This window comes from Ixodes scapularis, unplaced genomic scaffold, assembly GCF_016920785.2.
Source record: "Ixodes scapularis isolate PalLabHiFi unplaced genomic scaffold, ASM1692078v2 PGA_scaffold6__148_contigs__length_123643588, whole genome shotgun sequence".
NCBI classification, from domain to species: Eukaryota; Metazoa; Arthropoda; class Arachnida; order Ixodida; family Ixodidae; genus Ixodes; species Ixodes scapularis.
Window position 1 is genome coordinate 119212504 of NW_024609881.1, and position 19763 is coordinate 119232266.

Here is a 19763-nt window from a genome sequence, read left to right on the forward strand (position 1 = left end):
GTTTCACCGCTTGCCCGTCGATGAACCACGTTGTCGCAGAATTCGACCATTTTTCTCTATTTTGGAGTTTTCGTGAGGGAACGCATCCGGTTGTCGGTCGCTCCTTGCGCCGCGGGTTGAGCGGGAGAGCTGGGGCCATCGGCTGGGTGCTGTTTCGCGGCACCCGCTAATTCTGGGATCTGGCGCCGACATGGCCGCTAGAAACTTACGCCTCATATTCCTTCAGGTGATGTGGTTCGTGGCAGCCTTCCATGACGCTGCAGCGACGACGTGTTTCGTCTCGGATGACAACGCCTACCAAGAACAAGTTTGCCCGGCCTTTGTGTTCTGGGATGAGCCCTCGCCGCTGGACATGACAGCGCTGCCGGCACTTCTCGACCATCACATCGACTGGCAACCATGGGCATTCGATCACGGCAGAAAACTACAAAAACTGCTGTCGCACCCTGTCACTTCGGGATCTGGCGCCGACATGGCCGCTAGAAACTTACGCCTCATATTCCTTCAGGTGGTGTGGTTCGTGGCAGCCTTCCATGACGCTGCAGCGACGACGTGTTTCGTCTCGGATGACAACGCCTACCAAGAACAAGTTTGCCCGGCCTTTGTGTTCTGGGATGAGCCCTCGCCGCTGGACATGACAGCGCTGCCGGCACTTCTCGACCATCACATCGACTGGCAACCATGGGCATTCGATCACGGCAGAAAACTACAAAAACTGCTGTCGCACCCTGTCACTTCGGGATCTGGCGCCGACATGGCCGCTAGAAACTTACGCCTCATATTCCTTCAGGTGTGTTATTCTTACCTTCCTATTAACGGTAAACCTTTCAAGAAATCGGCGCCAGAACCCACTACGACTGTGATTGTGCGTTTCGTGACCTCGTTTTGTTTGGGATGTACGCGTCTTGTCCAAAATCTTCTTTTGCTTGCCGGTGACGTAGAGCAAAACCCAGGGCCCCTGTCTCCCGAGCAGGAAAAGCAGATGTTTGACGTTATCATGACCATACCGTCAATGCAACAAAGACATTCGGAAATTCTTGAAGAAGTCCGTTCTATTAGAAATCACCAGCAGATTCTCGATCAAAAGGTGACGGCACTAACAGACAAGATAAAGCAGGTTGAAGATAATGTAGCTTCCGTACTCCCGCTAAAGACTGAAGTGGCACGCCTTGCAACTCAATCCGATAAGCTTGCCTCAAGTATCACGACCTTACAGGACTCTCACGATGACCTAGATAATAGGTCTCGCAGAAACAACTTAATATTTTTTGGCATTCCAGACGTTCAAAATGAGACATGGGCTACTTCAGAGGAAAGAATTGTGTCATTTTGTTCTGAAAAACTGAACATCCAGATTGATTCTGCTGCGATCGAAAGAGCTCATAGACTAGGGCGTTTTACGCTCACAAAAAAGCGGCCCGTGATAGTGAAGTTCCTATCATTTCAAGATAAGCAGCGAATACTCTCAGTCGTTGGAAGGCTAAAAGGATCGGAGTTTTCGATTAGTGAAGACTACTCGCAAAAAGTTCGCTTGGAAAGACAAAGATTGCTTAAGTTTGCTAAGGACCGCGGAGGGGACTTCAAACTGCATTTCAACAAGCTAAAAATGGCTAATCAGACTTTCATTAATGACAGTACTACAGACACTGTGACGAGGATGGAGAGATAACCACTACCGATTAATAGCCACAAACAAAGAATTGTCAATAATAATGACTTGGTTTGCATTGTTGTGAATTGTCGGAGCCTAAAGAACAAAATAATAGAATTTGCCTCCCTCTTGGAAACAATAAAGCCACACGTGGTCCTTGGCACAGAGTCCTGGCTCGATAATACAATAATGGACAGTGAAATATTTCCATCCACGTATACCACGTACAGGAAAGATCGCAGCGTGCACGGTGGAGGTGTCTTTGTCCTTATTCATAATAGTCTTAGTAGCCTCTCTGTCAATATCGAATGCAACACATGTGAAACTGTTTGGTGTAAAGTTATGCTCCAGGATGGCTCCTCTGTAGCGTTTGGTTCCTTTTATAGACCACCCGGCGCAAACACTGCACAGCCCCTCCTTCAGCTAAGCAATATCCTTTTGAGCCTTGAGGCAACATATACCGTTCTTGCAGGCGACTTTAACCTGCCAAATGTAGAATGGGTCTCTTTTCAGCCAATCATTCAGACCACGTCTCTTCTTTATTCAGCTTTTCGTGATATGATCAATGCACACTCATTATTACAGTTTGTGGAAACGCCAACAAGGCTTGGTCCTACGAGTGCTAATGTGCTAGATTTGTTTTTATGCAGTGACCGTAATATTGTTTCCTCTGTTCTTACAATACCTGGTATAAGCGATCATGAGGTTGTTGTCGCAAAAATGTGCTGTAATGCAACGCGCCGTCGCAGTTCACAACCACGGAAAGTGTTTTTCTATGAAAGCGGGGACTACGGTTCGCTATCGAGTGAACTAGATGAATTTTTTCCAGAATTCCTGCTGCATACCTCAGCTTTAGATATTAATTCAGCGTGGAATCTTTTTAAGACAAAAATTTTATCTTTAACCCAGACGTTTGTTCCATCACGTATCATATTGGCAAAGCGCCGAAACGATAAACCGTGGATGAATAGAGAACTTCGAACATTGATAAGCAAAAAGAATCGTTTGTTTCGCCGGTATTGTCAATCGAGGGAAACTGTGTTTTACCTTAAAATGAAAGAAATGAATAGGAACATAGCAAAAGAAATGCGCAAGGCACAAAACAAGTATGAAAGAACTCTCTCTGAAAAAGTCAAAAGAAATCCTAAGGAAGTGTGGAAATACGTAAAAAACAAGAAAAATTCTAATATTACTATCCCTGATGTAGTGGATGGCATAGACTATAGCAACGATCGAGAAGGCAAGGCTGAAAGCTTCAACTTGTACTTCCAGTCAGTGTTCACTCAGCCAGGCAGCATGGTTGATAGTCTAAGGAATTTCAATGGGTTTTCACTTATGGATGACATAGAGTTTTCAGAGCACGGCATCACTTTGCTCTTACAGAAGATCAAGGTAGGCTCAGCGCCTGGCCCAGACCGCATTTCTAACTATGTTCTGAAAAATTGTGCCCCCTCTGTCGCTTCATATCTAATAGTGTTGTTTAGAAAATCATTTGAACAAAGTGAGTTACCTCTTGATTGGAAAAATGCAAATGTAGTTCCTGTACATAAAAGTGGAGACAAAACAAAAACTTCTAACTATAGACCTATCTCTCTAACAAGCGTTTCCTGCAAGACACTAGAACACATTATTTACACTAACTTAATTAGTCACCTACAAGGTAATAATTTTTTTCACCCAACGCAACATGGCTTTAGGACTGGATATTCTTGCGATACACAATTAGTAGAGTTTACCCATGATATCGCTACATCGATAAACCATGGTAGCCAAGTTGATTGTGTCTTTTTAGACTTCCGAAAGGCATTTGATTCAGTATCACACACTCTATTGCTGCAAAAATTATCTACCATTCATATTCCAAATACACTCCTTAAATGGCTTGAAGCCTATCTCGTTGGCAGGAAGCAAAATGTTGTCCTCGACGGTTTGAATTCGTCATATGTAAGCGTCTTATCAGGTGTCCCACAAGGATCTGTGCTCGGTCCCCTTCTTTTTTTGATATACATAAATGATTTAGCTGTGAATATCTCTAGTTCCGTCAGATTATATGCCGATGATTGCTGCGTTTACCGTGACATAACATGTGAAGCGGACTCTGAACTTTTGCAAAATGACCTAAGCTCTATTCTATCCTGGTGTCAAACATGGCAGATGACTCTGAACCTAAACAAATGCAATCTGGTCAGGTTTACTAACAAACGACGACCGCTTCTCACGGAATATTTTCTTGGTGGCACAAGCTTATCTGTTGTTTTACAATATAAATATCTAGGCGTTCTCTTTTCCAGCGAACTATCCTGGAACTCTCATGTTAATTACCTGTCCTCTAAAGCCAGCCGCACATTAAACTTCCTTAAACGCAACTTTAGGCAAGCGCCTGCAAAACTCAAAGAAACTTTATATATGGCAAACGTGCGTCCGATTTTAGAATATGCTTGCACCGCGTGGGATCTTTACACTAAGACAAGTATAGATGAGCTCGAACGCATACAAAAACGTGCAGCGCGGTTTGTGACTGGCGATTATGATGTCTCAAAAAGCTCGTCTGCTATGTGTACTAAATTAGGGTGGCCTTCGCTTGCTGACCGCCGAAAATATCTTAGACTGTCCTTATTTTACAACACATTTAATAACAGAAATGGCATTAATAAAGAACAATACATAAAAGAACCAACTTATGTGTCTCCCCGTACAGATCACCCTCTGAAAGTCCACGAATACAGGTGCAGAATAAACATATTTAAGTATAGTTTCTTTCCCCGTACAGTACATGATTGGAACAACTTACCAGCTGAAATTGTCTCTGCTCCATGTTTCTCATTTTTTACAACGCTGCAAAATTTTCTGTTAAATTAGTTTTTGCTGTCAATCTCGTATCATCTTTTTCTTGGTGTTTTTGTTGTAAAATTGCTGTGGTGGTATCACCTACATAGTTTGCTATTGCTGTCATTGTCATTGTTCCCGCGTCACACAGGCTGCTGTTTATTATGTACTATGCATCTGTGTATATCTTGTACTGTCTTCCCCCCTACAATAATGCCCTATTAAGGGCGCTGTAGGTAACCGAATAAATAAATAAAATAAATAAATAAATAAATTAGGAACTGCGGGAGAGGTTCCGACTCGAGGAAGGGTCGGCGGAATGTTTTGTCCCTAACTCGAGCGGTTTCTTCTTTTTTTTTTTCTTTTTTTGTTGTTTTGACAAGAAAAGAAATAGAAAAGTGACGACCTCGGCTTGGTTTCGATCCGAGTCAAGACAGTGTATGCCGAGACTGGACCGGTGGGTGGACGCGACGCGAAAGTTGGGTGCGACAGCGGGTGCGGCGGGACGCGGGAAGAGCTCGGAGTGGCTCTGCAGGCCCCCCAAGTGTGTGTGCTCGTGGATGAGTGCGGTGCCGAGGAGCATCGCACGGAGCATCCAAGCACACACAGACTTCCCCGTTTCGACCAGCGTCGCAACGGGCCCACGTCAAGGCCGTTCACACTCTTGCAACCGAGTACGACTGAGAGAGGAGCCTTGTTTAAAACCTCTTAAAATTTCTTAGGACGAGAGAACACACTGGCACGCTGGCGCCATCTATGCGGTGACCCTGGAACTGCATTTCACAAGAGCGAAGGTTTTGCGGTATTTTCGACGTCAAATGTGCGTAAAACCCATGAGAAAGGCTCGTTTATAACGTTGACAAAAGGTTTTCGAGCAAAGAAAGAAAGGATAATGCGCGAGAGAGATAGAAAATATGCCGGACCACCAAGTTTGCACTGCTACCCAACAGATGGCGCCAGTGTGTCCTCTCGTTGTAAGAGGTTTTAAGGAACCCAGTTTTAAGAGGGCGCATGAGTGTGAACGGACCTTCACCCACTCCCGCAACATATCTAATTGAATTTCGCTTAGCTACGATGTATCCATGGCTATGGATACATCGTAGCTAAGCAACGTAGAACAATGTTCGCAAATTCGTGTCGAGGGTCGTTCGACGTCGTTCACCTCCTTCGTTTTCCGTGAAAATCGAACAGAAAAGCTTGAATGGCAGGCACCAGTCTTATTTCTCTCAATGGAAGATAGCACAGGTAATCAGCACGCATAAAAAAAATTAAGTGGAACTTTCAAGAGAGGCCAGAAAACGTCGAATATAAAACCGCGAAAACGTAGGTAGAGAACCGCGCTGAGCGGGTCTTCACAGTCCAAGAGAGTGGCAGAACATTTCTTGCTGATAGAGGGCGCGAGAGTCGCACCAGCCGCATCATCATCAGCAACATGGCGGCGGCCTAGGAGCGTTTTTAGGAAACGTGTATAGGTTCGTAGGTTTCCGCCTAGCTTTCTTTGAATGCGAATGCTCTTTTTATGTTTTGCAGCTTTAATGCCGCAGCTGTTGCGTGTTATATGGGTGCGCCGGTCAACGAAGGTTAGAGTTGAGTTGTCCGCATCTGTTCATAAAGCGAGACTCCTGTGTAACCGGGAAAGCGGTATAGACAGCACGGCAAACAGAGCTTTCAATGGAAGATGTAGTCGCTCATCGCACTTGATATTTGAAGAAATTGTACATGCCATCGAGCAGAAGGTAAGGTTTCTATGTTCCACTTCGTTCCACTTAAAGAAAACAACGAGAAAACCAACATAAACGTGCGCTGCTTAAGTTAAACACTGCGTTTACTGCTCTAGGGCTGGTCGAGCTACAGATTGGAGGCTTCTACCTAAATAAACCCTCTGATTCGTAAAGGTCAGTATTGTTTTGGTGTACGAAGTAACGTGCTTTATCTTTTACCGACCATGCTGCGTGTTAGTCAGGCGTTAAACGTGCCCTACTGACAGGGCCGGCCTTTGGGGTGGGCGACCTGTGCAGCCGCACAGGGCGCCATTCATAGGGGGGCGCCGAAAGGGCCGCCAGGTCATGCAGGGCTCAAACCTCCGAGGGGATATAATAAAAAACAAAAAAACGACCGCATCGCGAAGGGTGGTGTCGCTCGCCGTTTGGCATTTCGGCCGCAAAACCAACGACTACGTTCTTGTTACAACTTACGTCCATCAACTCGCAGCCACCTGCGGATGTTTCACTATACAGAACCTCTCCTCCGTGAGATTCAAAGCACCATGGAATGAATCATGAACGACTAGGCAAGCGATCACCTCCGCACAGCTCTCGAATTACGAGCGGACTAAACCTACTCGCAAAAAGTGATGGAGCCAGCATGCCGCACTCTTAGCGCAAGTTATCAAACGGTGGCGCCAAACTCATCGGCGAGCCAATCAGTGTGTCGGAGCGAGTCACAGGCCAAAATACTATTGGAACGAATTTTTGTTCTTAGCTATTACGTGCTTCGGTCAGAGTCCCTGATTGACTCGCAGGAAATGTAGGCTTCGCCCTTTGCCAAGTTATTCTGAGCCGAAGAATACCTTCGCTCAGGAGGTCTGACCGGGGGTAAAATGAACCCGATTCCTCCCGGAATTCGAGCTGCCCTTTGGGTACGCTCGCTCTGGAGTCTCTAGCAGTAAGCTAAACGAATTAATGCCCCCTGGGCATCCGGTGAGTCTCTGTGCCCAGAGGCTTCAAACCGACTGAAAATAATATGTGTAAAGAACTTTTGGATCCGCAGTTCTTTCTTTTTTTAGAGCGCAGCTCTTAGGGGCCCGTTTCCGGCTTGAGCGGCGTCGGCGTCGGCGTAACCGCGCGGTGGATCATGGGAAATGTCCCACAATGCACCGCCCCCACCGGGGTCACGTGACTTCGTGGGGGGCACGTGACCCCCCCCAAGGTCACGTGACCATCTGCAGTCACGTGACCCCCGCCGATGTCGCGTGACCCCCCGATGACGTCATCGGCACTGGTGACGTCACCGGCATCCACATCGTCATCGTCATCATCACTGATGACGTCATCATCAGTGATGATGACGATGACGATGCGGATGCCGGTGACGTCATCAGTGATGATGACGATGACGATGTGGATGCCGGTGACGTCATCAGTGATGATGACGATGACGATGTGGATGCCGGTGACGTCGTCAGTGATGATGACGATGACGATGTGGATGCCGGTGACGTCATCAGTGATGATGACGTCATCAATGATGATGAAGTCATCAGTGACGATGACGATGTGGATGCCGGTGACGTCATCAGTGATGATGACGATGACGATGTGGATGCCGGTGACGTCATCAGTGATGATGACCATGACGATGTGGATGCCGGTGACGTCATCAGTGATGATGACGATGACGATGTGGATGCCGGTGACGTTACCGACATCCTCATCGTCATCGTCATCATCACTGATGACGTCATCAGTGACGTCACTGATGTCGTCACCGGCATCCGCATCGTCATTGTCATCATCAGTGGTGAAGTCATCAGTGACGTCACTAATGACGTCATCGGTACCAGTATCGTCATCGTCACTGATGACATCATCAGTGACGTCAGTGATGACATCATCGGCATTGGGTGTCACGTGACCCCCAAGGTCACGTGACCCCCCCCCTGGTTAGTCTAACCCCCCCCCCAGCGCCCTTCCCTCCTCCCAAGGTCACGTAACCCCAAGGTCACCCCGAGGTCACGTGACCCCTCCCCAAGGGTCACGTGACCCCAAGGTCACGTGACACCAAGGTCATGTGACTCCCCAAGGTCACCCCAAGGTCACGTGACCCCCAAGGTCACGTGACACCCAATGTCACGTGACCCCCGGGGTCACGTGACCCCCGATGACGTCATCAGTGACGTCACTGATGACGTCACCGGCATCCGCATCGTCATCGTCATGCTCACTGATGACGTCACCGGCATCCGCATCGTCATTGTCATCATCACTGATGACGTCATCAGTGACGTCACTGATGACGTCACCGGCATCCGCATCGTCATCGTCATCAGCGCTGATGACGTCATCAGTGACGTCACTGATGACGTCACCGGCATCCACTTCGTCATCGTCATCATCACTGATGACGTCACCGGCATTCGCATCGTCATTGTCATCATCACTGATGGCGTCATCAGTGACGTCACTGATGACGTCATCGGTATCCGCATCCTCATCGTTACTGATGACGTCATCGGCATCGTCATCGTCACGTGACCCCGCTAGGTCACGTGACTCCCACCCAAGGTGACTTAACCCCCCAGTACCCTTCCCTCCTCCTCCTCAAGAGCTGCGCTCTAATTTGGCGTTACAGGGAGTTGTAAACGGCTTTCACTTTTTGTGTGTGTGTGTGTGTGTGTGTGTGTTAGCGACCAGCGACGACTCTGGACTCGCAATGCCGACCAGTGTTACCAACTCAAAATTCAGAAACCCGCCGCAAGAATCCCGAAAACCGCTAAAAACAACTAAATTTATAATGATGCGCGAGAATGGCGGAATCACAGCAGGCAGACCATTGCGTCCGACATGAAGAACGAACTCTTGCAGTGCAGCTCACGGACCTTAAATTTCTCGTTTACATTGTTGTATGGTACGACATTTCTTTTTTCAAGTTAATGTCGTAAGCAAGAACATGCAATGCAAAACAAAGAATGTCGTACCAACCACCCAGCTGGTGAAAGCATGCAGCGATTACATCGACAATTATCGCGATGTCGGGTATGAAACTTCAACTGGAAACTGCGAACGGTCTTCCCTAGAACATGGGTGTTGACATTGTGATGAAACCGGCCCCTCAACTGCGGCGGAAAAAGCGTAAATTCTGTTATTAGTGCCAAGACGAGGTTAATGATATCGAGACAAAATTCAAGCGTGAGTTCTTCTACGAGATGATTGACACCGTAAGATTTCGATTGAAGAACGCTTCACGCAGATGGAGCAGCGCATGAGCTTCTGGGGTTCCTTTACGGCCTCACCCGACTTCCCGATAAAGCAGGACTTCTTAAACTTTGCAAAGGCCTTGACCATCCAGTGAGAGTCTGAGACAGATAGAAAGTGCAGGCATCCACGGTACAGATCTCTGCGAGGAGCTGATCTAACTATGCAGCCTGCTGCCCACGGGAGGCACTCACTTGATCGAATGACGTTTTAGCGAACACCCACGTTTCATCGAACGACACTTTAGCGAATAGTCGGACGCCGCGAAGCGGCGTTTTCGGGTGGGCCAAGTGAGCTCATATTTTTGTAATGAGTTGCCGCAGACTGTCGCCGCGAAGCGGCGTAAAGCGCAGCGCGACTGATGGGTTAACGCGCGCCCCCGTTATTCGCTAAAACGACCATTCGCTCAAATGTCTCCGTTCGCTAAAATGTCATTCGCTCTTGTGATATGGACCCGCTGCCCACTGGATGCAGGGCTCGCCAGGACGTCCTCCAGTTCATTCTGGACAACCATCTATGTGACAAATTCCCGTATACGTGGGTGTCATTGAGGGTCCTCCTCACTTTGCCAGTGTCAGAGGGCCACTGCTGAGAGGAGTTTCTCAAAATTAAAGCTAATTAAAGCATACCTAAGATCAGCCCTGGCAGATGGCAGCATATCGTCATTGGTAATTTTGTCCATTGAAAACAGGATAGCGCCTAGCCTGGATATTGCCGCGCGCAGGGCTGAGAAAGCAACGCTCGGTCACGGACCCCCAGAAAGTTCTCGTCTATTCATGTACCGCACGTAACTTCTATCATTTATTCCTGCTTTTGTTTTCTAGAAAGTGCGTGTTCATTCTCGCCCGATCACGCGACGCTCGAGCCGCTTTCGCCGAATCTTCGAGATAGTGACACACTCTAGATAAGAGGCCGCCCGCTACCTTGTCGAGTCAGTTTCGCCTCAGCGTTCGACTCTGCTGCTACGCCGACTTCGACGCCCGCGACGCTCTGTTATTATCTTTTATACCCTTTTATTTTTGGCACAAGTTCGCCACATTAAACGTTTATTTATCCCTGTTTATTTCTTGTTTATTGGTCACCACTCGTGACATTTTGGTGGAGGTGCGGGGTACCGCATGCCCGTGCAGCGTTCCCCTCCCAGGGACCGCAGTGCAAGTCCGATTTCCGGCTCAGTGAGAAGACCACTCCGCGCGGAACCTGAAACTCGGGCCAGCCGCCGCACCAAGGGAGAAGATCCGGAGTACGGTTTGCTGCTGGACAAGCCCAAGCCGAGGAAGACGCCGATGGCCAACCAGTCGCAGAGCCCCGCCGCTCCTGCCGTCGTCTACCTGCCCGTCACTCCTCGGACACCGGCTCCCTTCCACGGCGAAAGCCACGAAGACATCGACGACTGGGTGCAACAGTACGAACGAGTGGCTCGCCATAATGGGTGGACACCGGAACAGTGCCTCCAGAATGTTTACTTTGCCTTGGAAGCAACCGCGCGGAACTGGTTCGAGAACCATGAAGCATCAATCACCACCTGGGAGCAATGCAAGGCTGAGTTGGGAAGAACATTTACCAACCAACACCGAAGAGAACGCGCCGAAGACCTCCTTCAAGCGAGGGTTCAGGGCCCTAATGAGAGCGTCGTTAGCTTTGTCGAAGATGTTCTTCGACTGAGCAGCCGCGCGGATCCTGACGCCCCAGAAGAAAAGAAGCTGAAGATCCTAATGCGGGGCGTGAAAGAAAACATCTTCGGGGGCCTCGTGCGGAGCCCGCCTACCACTGTCCAAGGTTTCATCACTGAAGCCACGAACATCGAACGTGCCCTTCACGCACGGGCCTCGCACTACCAGAGACTTCCCGGCTTCGCTGCCCTCTCGACGTCCAGCTGCAGCATCCCGGACATCCGCGACATCATCCGGGACGTCGTGCGGGAGGAAATCAGGAAGCTGCTACCTGCTGCCACAAGCCCGGCTACGGCCTCAGTCGCCGAGATTGTCCGGGACGAAATTCATCAGGCGCTGCAGCCAGAAGTTCTCGTCGGCGCCACTCCCGAACCGCCCACGCTGAGTTACGCCGCAGTTACCCGACGACCATCGCCCCCAGCTCACCAGTATACGGCGCCACCCCGACGTGAGCCTCCAGCGCCGGAGTATTCCCGACGCCAACAAGATCGGGCGCACGTCCACCCAGAACAAGCTGCGCCGCGAAAGACCGACGTGTGGAGGACGGCTGATCGACGCCCGCTCTGCTACCACTGCGGGGAAGCCGACCACATCTACCGCAGCTGCCCTTACCGTCGACTTGGGCTGCGCGGTTTCCACCCGAACGACCCACGCCCGAGGTACGGCGAACGCCCTCGCGACATTGAGGAGTACCTCCGACGCTCGCCCTCCCCAGTGTCGTCTCTCCGCCGTGGAGCCCGCTCCCCATCGCCACGACGTTCAGCGTCCCCAGTGTCACGACCCCGCCGAGAAAGCGTGTCTCCCCTGCGTCGCCGGGAAAACTAAGTGCGGCAACGCCTGGAGGTGGCGTTGCCGAAGACGAACGTAGTAAAGAGCCTCCAAGAACGACGGAGCGCTCCCACTCTCTCGGCGCTACGGATCACAACGACGTCCCTGCATCGGTGTCGAACAACCTAAACGTTATAATCGACGGCCACGACGCATCGGCACTTGTGGACACCGGGGCAGACTACTCAGTCTTGAGTGGGAGGCTCTCCCGCCGCCTTCGAAAAGTCATGACGCCGTGGGAAGGACCCCAAATACGAACCGCCGGAGGACATCTCATCACACCAGTCGGGAGATGCACTGCTCGCGTCGAGATCCACGGTGAAACGTGCCCTGTCAAGTTCGTCGTTCTGCAAGACTGTTCGAGGGACGTTATCCTCGGAATGGACTTTCTCTGCGAGTATGACGCCGTCATCGACCTCGGAACAAACCGGCTGACGCTACGAAAACCAGCTCCACCAGCGGAGGAACCCCAAGCGACGTCACCCACGGTCCGAGTCCTCGCAAACCACGTAAACCTACCACCGCGGTCGAGTGTTTTCGTACTTGTCGGGATCGATGAAGCTTCCTGTGGCGAAGTTCTTCTCGAGGGAAGCCTCCAATTGCTCCTGGGAAGAGGCATAGGCGTCGCAAGGGGAGTAGCCGAACTTCAGGATGGGCGGACTGTGGCCCTCGTGACGAACTTCCGATACGAAACGCAACACCTCACGAAAGGTGCAGCCGTGGGCCACGTCGAGAAACTCCGAAACCCCGCCGAAATCACCGCGATTGCTGACGAATCCTCGCCGCCCCAGCAAGACAGTACGTCGCCAGCGCAGCTCGACATTGACCCTAAGCTTCCGGACCATAAACGGCGTCAGCTGGTTAACCTCCTCGCCGAATACCGCGACTGCTTTGCGACGTCATCGAAGGTGCGCCAGACCGCGGTTGCCAAGCACCGCATCGTTACCGAGGACGACGCGCGCCCTGTGCATCGATCGCCGTACAGAGTCTCCGCTAAGGAAAGGGAGGTGATCCATCAGCAAGTTCAAGAGATGCTGAATGACGACATAATTCAACCGTCAAGCAGTCCATGGGCCTCTCCAGTCGTGCTGGTTAAGAAAAAGGACGGAACTCTTCGGTTCTGCGTGGACTACCGGCAGCTCAACACGGTTACGAAGAAAGACGTCTACCCACTCCCCCGCATCGACGACACTCTAGACCGGCTGCGCCACTCTCGATACTTTTCGTCGATGGACTTGAAGAGCGGCTACTGGCAAATCGAGGTCGACGAACGGGACCGAGAGAAGACAGCCTTCGTCACGCCGGATGGACTGTACGAGTTCAAGGTGATGCCCTTCGGACTATGCACGGCGCCAGCAACTTTCCAGCGTGTCATGGACACCGTACTGGCAGGGCTGAAGTGGCAGAGTTGTCTCGTCTACCTTGACGACGTCGTAGTATTTTCAGCTGACTTCGACGAGCACTTGAGACGACTCCGAGCTGTTCTTCAAGCCATTCAGACCGCCGGACTCACACTCAAGCCGTCAAAATGCCGGTTCGCCTATGACGAACTGAAGTTCCTTGGCCACGTCGTTAGTAACGAAGGCGTCCGCCCAGACCCCGAAAAGACTCGCGCCGTCGCGGCATTTCCAGTGCCGACAGATAAGAAGGCCGTGCGAAGATTCCTTGGACTTTGTGCCTATTATCGACGCTTCGTTCGGGATTTCGCAAGGATTTCCGCACCACTTACGAATCTCACGAAAGACGCCGAGAAGTTCGAATGGGCCGAGGAGCAACAGCAGGCATTCGACGAACTGAAACGACGACTCCAGACTCCTCCTGTACTTGGACATTTCGACCAGGATGCGGAAACAGAAATTCACACGGACGCAAGTAACGTGGGACTGGGCGCAGTACTAGTCCAAGTGCAAGAAGGCATCAAGCGAGTCATCGCCTACGCAAGTCGGACATTGTCCAAGGCGGAGAAAAATTACTCCACGACTGAGAAAGAATGCCTTGCGGTCGTCTGGGCAATAACGAAGTTTCGTCCGTACTTGTACGGGAGCCCGTTCCGTGTAGTCACGGACCACCACTCGCTCTGCTGGCTTGCGAACCTGAAGGACCCGTCAGGACGCCTCGCTCGATGGAGTCTTCGACTACAGGAGTTCAACATGACAGTGGTCTATAAGTCAGGCCGCAAGCACAGCGACGCCGACTGCCTGTCCAGAGCCCCCGTCGAAACACCTTCCGGCTCCAGCGACGACAATGACGACGAGTGCTTCCTAGGAGCAGTGAACACCGACGATATGGCACGACGTCAACGGGACGATCCTGAGCTGCGCGCATTAATCGAGCACCTGGAAGGGGGCAGGAGTACCGTGCCACGTGTCTTCTCACGAGTACTGCCGACCTTCGTCATCCGACAAGGTGTACTCTACAAAGAGAACTTCGGCGACAACAACACACCGTGGTTGCTGGTAATCCCGAATGACCTTCGAGAGGAGATCTTCCAAGCCTGCCACGACGACCCGACATCCGGACACCTTGGTTACAGCCGGACACTGGCCCGTATTCGTGAAAAGTATTACTGGCCGAAGCTCCCCAAGACCGTCCACCTATACACACGATCATGCCACGAGTGCCAGCGACGCAAGAAACCGCCGACGAGGCCGGCCGGACTCCTGCAGCCTATTTCTCCTCCAACTGCACCCTTCCAGCAGATCGGAATGGATCTACTTGGTCCTTTTCCGCCTTCGACGTCGGGGAACCGCTGGATCATCGTCGCCACAGATTATCTCACACGGTACGCCGAAACGAAAGCTCTTCCTTCGGGGACTGCTGTGGAAGTTGCCAAGTTTTTCATTGAGTCCATCGTCCTCCGGCACGGCGCTCCAGAAGTTGTGATTACAGATCGCGGATCATCGTTCATGGCACAACTGACCCAAGAAATCCTCCGACTCAGTCATACCAGCCATCGTCGTACAACTGCGTACCACCCGCAGACCAACGGGCTGACGGAGCGACTCAACAAGACAATCGCCGATATGATCTCTATGTACGTCGACGTAGAGCACAAGACGTGGGACGAGGTGCTGCCCTACGTCACGTTCGCCTACAATACGGCGGTTCAAGAGACCACTGGATTCACCCCTTTCCAGCTGGTACATGGTCGGAAGGTAACGACCATGCTGGACGCCATGCTGCCCCATGAGCCATCTGACAACGAGAGCGACGACGCCCAGGCGGTTGCTCAACGCGCCGAAGAAGTTCGCCAGCTCGCCCGACTCCTGATTCAAGACCAGCAACGCGTCGACGCCGGCCGCTACAACCTTCGTCGCAGGGACGTCCACTTCCAGCCCGGAGATAGGGTGTGGGTATGGACGCCCATCCGTCGCCGCGGCCTCAGTGAGAAATTGCTGAAGCGCTACTTTGGGCCCTACAAGATCATCCGACGCCTCGGCGATCTGAACTACGAAGTTCTACCCGACGGAACGCGCCCATCTGCAAGACGTCAGCCGCGACCCGAGGTGGTGCATGTCGTCCGGCTGAAGCCGTATTACGAACAATAGGACTCTCCACTCTCGTCGACGAGTGAACTGTGGACTGTGAACTCCGGCTAGCAATTCTGCTGTCCTTTTGTTTTTTTTGTTTTTTTGTTTTCCGTTTTTGTGCTGCATCGGGACGATGCACTTTTAAAGGGGGGGGATAATGCCGCGCGCAGGGCTGAGAAAGCAACGCTCGGTCACGGACCCCCAGAAAGTTCTCGTCTATTCATGTACCGCACGTAACTTCTATCATTTATTCCTGCTTTTGTTTTCTAGAAAGTGCGTGTTCATTCTCGCCCGATCACGCGACGCTCGAGCCGCTTTCGCCGAATCTTCGAGATAGTGACACACTCTAGATAAGAGGCCGCCCGCTACCTTGTCGAGTCAGTTTCGCCTCAGCGTTCGACTCTGCTGCTACGCCGACTTCGACGCCCGCGACGCTCTGTTATTATCTTTTATACCCTTTTATTTTTGGCACAAGTTCGCCACATTAAACGTTTATTTATCCCTGTTTATTTCTTGTTTATTGGTCACCACTCGTGACAATATGACGCAAGACGTAGCCCTATTTGCGATGTTGAAGGCTTGGAAGGTTGCCCTCTAGGGTACCTGACATGGTTAACTTGTGCTTTTGTTTTCTCTGTTCATCAGACGTTAGCTTCCTTTGAGAGACCCACAGCTGAAGTTTGGTTATTCAAAGAAATAATTATAATTGATTCTTGAACCTTTGAACCCGGTGCCGACAAAACTCTCAATGCTTGCGAACGTCGTTCGTTTTTAGGATGTGGTTTTCGACTGACAACGACAAAATCGCGACCATTCGCGCTGGGTCACTGTGGCGTGTTTGCAAACAACGTGGTGTTGGGTGCAAAAATAGTGGGGGGGGGGGGGGGAGGAGGGGGGGGGGAGCGCCACGGCTGCAGTTTGCCCAGGGCGCTTGCTGCTTTAAGGCCGGCCCTGCCTACTGACTTGTAACACTTCAATAGAGCGAGGGAATCAGCCTTTGTTGCCTAGAAGAAACAGTTTAACTGCCGATAATAAATGTAACTTTACATTGGCACCCCTTGGATGTAAGTTAAGCTAGTGCTGGTTAAATCCGGAAGCGTTTAAAGCCGCCCAGAATTTCAATGTTTTTTTATGTGTCCGTGATCTGCGATATTTAGTGAGGGCTGCTCCGCTCGTATTTCGCTGCTTAAAATTAGCGTTAAAACATGTCCATTCACAATAACCGACGTCGATTAGTTTCGCCTACTACGTCTGATTCAATTTTTAATGGCAGGGTGTTTTAACTCCAGTTGCACAGCACGTAGAGCCAGAATCTCAAGTTCAGGGGTTTGGCTGTCGCTGCTGCTGGACTGCGAAGGGTCGCCAGCTCTGCGGCACGCAAAGACAAAGCTCTGACACCACGGGCAAAGGCAAATCAGAGTAAAGGCATATCAGAGTTGGACATGACACCTTGTACCCCTGGTCTTACTCCGTATGCGAAACCTCTGCTGGCCCATCGCCAGGCTGCGCAGCATGAACCGAAAACCACGCGGTTCGGTTGACTGTATTCCAACCTATCCTGATAGTGAATGTAAATGTTCACTGCTTGAGCAATTTTGAATCATTTTGGTAAATGAGAGTGCGAGGACGCTGAACATGCTAGGCATTGGACCAATTGCTCACATCCCTTTGAAAGCACCTGGGTTACACTAAATTATTCTCTCACTTGGCATTCGGGTTCAGCTTCACTTCAATTAAGAGTAAAATAAGATTTCTTTTTCATATTTCGAAATTAATGGAAGTGAAGTTACCGATTGTTTTTCCAAACTAAAAGGTGGTGGTTTTCTGAACCAAACTAACATAGGAAGCTCCGTACTTATATGTTGCGAGATTTGACTGAGGATACATTAGTAATGTTGTAAGTAAATCCGTCAAATTATGCTTCAATGTGACCTCCAAGCAGATGGAAATATTTTTTAAAAGTCACGCGTTACGGTTAGAGAAGTAAACAGTCGAAGTAATCAAGAATCTACTAAAGGGTCAGTAGTACGTTTTTTCTAAATATGTGAGCTGCAGGAATTTGCTCCTTTTGTGTCTATTTAATTGAGTTTATTTGCGTAAATTAGAGTATGCTTGTTAGTTAGTTCTATAAAAATACACTTCCCAAATTTGTTCGTCGCTTGAAAACCTGTGAAAGAGCCTTTACTTTTCTGCTTACGGTGCTGAGCGCTCTAAGCAGTAACATATTACGAATACGTTTAGTTTTAGATGAATGTCTGTTCAGGGACACGGAACATAACAGTTTCAAGCTCTAAGTTTATTATAAAACCATAGTCTTTTCTTAAGAAGGGTTCATGCAAAACTTTTAAATACTCGAAACGTAGAAGCGCTCGAAACGAGGACAAAAGAGGCGGACAACACAGAGCGCTGCGTTTTCCTGTCTCCTCCTTTTTCTTCTTCTCAAGCGCTACCATGTTTTTGAATACCTAGTACCAACTCGCCCAATGATTTGTACTGATCAGTTTTATTTTAAAAAAAGTGCGTTATACAGATGCACAAAAAAATTCATACTTAAGAAATGCTGACGAGAGATATAAATACAGGCATGCCTCATAATTAAGAACATATCCATCTCTCCCCCCCCCCCCCCCCCAAAGGCGCCCATATTGTAAGTCGTCCATTATAATAAGAAAACATCTGTATAACTGCTCAGTCTGTTTTCAAAAAAAAAAGTGTCTATATATAGCAACGTATATCTATTAACCAGGCCCAAATACCAACAAGACGACTGCGAAATTGCGGGGTTGTTGCCATGGAGGCATATAAATATCTCGTATTTGAGAATACCGCTACGATAAAGTTGAGACCCATTCCTCAAGTAATATTTCTATGGAATGCTTTCCAACAAGGAATAATTTAACTGGAATATAACGTTTGTATTCCTGTGACGATAATAAACCCTGGAGAGGGGGAACAAAGGGGACAAAGGACAAACACAAATCTCGAAACGCAGCTGTACCTATAGTAAAAATACACGACATGATAATTTTTCACTTTCAGGTTCACTGAGGATGGCGCATCGAAGATATCGGATATATCGGGGCCTATTGTGGATTCTCATTGCTATAATAGCAACGATGACATATATATACACACTACGACGGCACAAAAACTGTGCACCACCATTCAGCTACGCTGTCCAGCTTCGGAACTTCGCAAACTCCAGCAGTGGAAAGTTCTGGAACCCTGGGGAAGTGTTGCGCTTGGGACACGAGGGGCTGCCTTTCCCAGTGGAAGACACGGGTGATCTTCCCACGGCCCACAACACCGCTTCCACGTGCAAGAAGCGGTCCAAATACATATTTTTCGTTAATTCGACGCCTGGTAACTTTTATCGCCGAGCTATCATGCGAAGCTGCTTGAGCAATCCCATTTTCTCTACGTACTACCGATGGACCACCGTCTTCTTCGTTGGACTGTCCGCAGACAGCGCCACAGCAAAGCAGGTGGAAGAAGAGGCGGCCCAACATGGCGACGTCGTGGTGTTACCGTTCCAGGACTCCTTCACAAACCGGACCTTCAAGTTTGTCTACGGCATGAAATGGACCATCGAGAACTGTCCGTCCACGGAGTACGTGGTGAAACTTGATGACGACATGGTGGTCAACGTGTCCATGGTGATGAACTATCTGAGGGCGCATTCCACAAGTGAAAAGTTAGAGTGTCACTGCAACGTGTACAAGAACGCGCTCGTCGTACGAGATGTAAAATCCAAGTGGTATTTATCCGAAAAGACGTATCCCAAGAAGATGTTCCCACCGTACTGTGCCGGTGGTGTCGGCTTGTTTAAGTCCAGTGCGCTCCGAGGTCTTTACAATGCCTCATTTTACCTTCCTTTCCACCCAATCGACGATGTGTACGTTACCGGTGACTCGTCCTTGATCGCTGGCGTGAAACTAATTGAAATTAACAAGTTAGTTTCCTTCTCCGGATACGATTGGTCGGGTGTCACGTCGGGAAAAAGTATGCTTAGTCAGCTATATTACCCCGAGCTTAGCGAACTGGCGTGGAGAATTATTTCTGAAAGTCTGACACGGAAAAAACGGCAGAAAAGAAAACAAAGACGATTAATCTTTAGACTTCCAGGAACAAAAATGACAAATAAATGATTGAAGCAAGAGTAAGTAAACAGTCGAGTTTGTTGATGCCTAGTGTCCAATGTCACGGCTTCGTCCGTCAACAAGAAAAAAATCTCATCGACAAAAACCTACGCTGTGAAGGATGCCTTCATGGTCCATACATT

General features: G+C 49.7%; 2 protein-coding genes across 2 annotated transcripts; both read left to right on the plus strand.

Moving 5' to 3' along the window:
• Nucleotides 1-190: 190 nt before the first annotated feature.
• On the plus strand, nt 191-1669 carry LOC121047660. Its single transcript, XM_042286070.1, has one exon. The coding sequence runs from the start codon at nt 191-193 to the stop codon at nt 1667-1669; it is 1479 nt and encodes a 492-aa protein (XP_042142004.1).
• Nucleotides 1670-18531: 16862 nt separating this feature from the next.
• On the plus strand, nt 18532-19629 carry LOC120844539 (beta-1,3-galactosyltransferase 1-like). Its single transcript, XM_040216364.1, has one exon. It carries the CDS (start codon nt 18532-18534, stop codon nt 19627-19629), a length of 1098 nt encoding a protein of 365 aa, XP_040072298.1.
• Nucleotides 19630-19763: the final 134 nt, after the last annotated feature.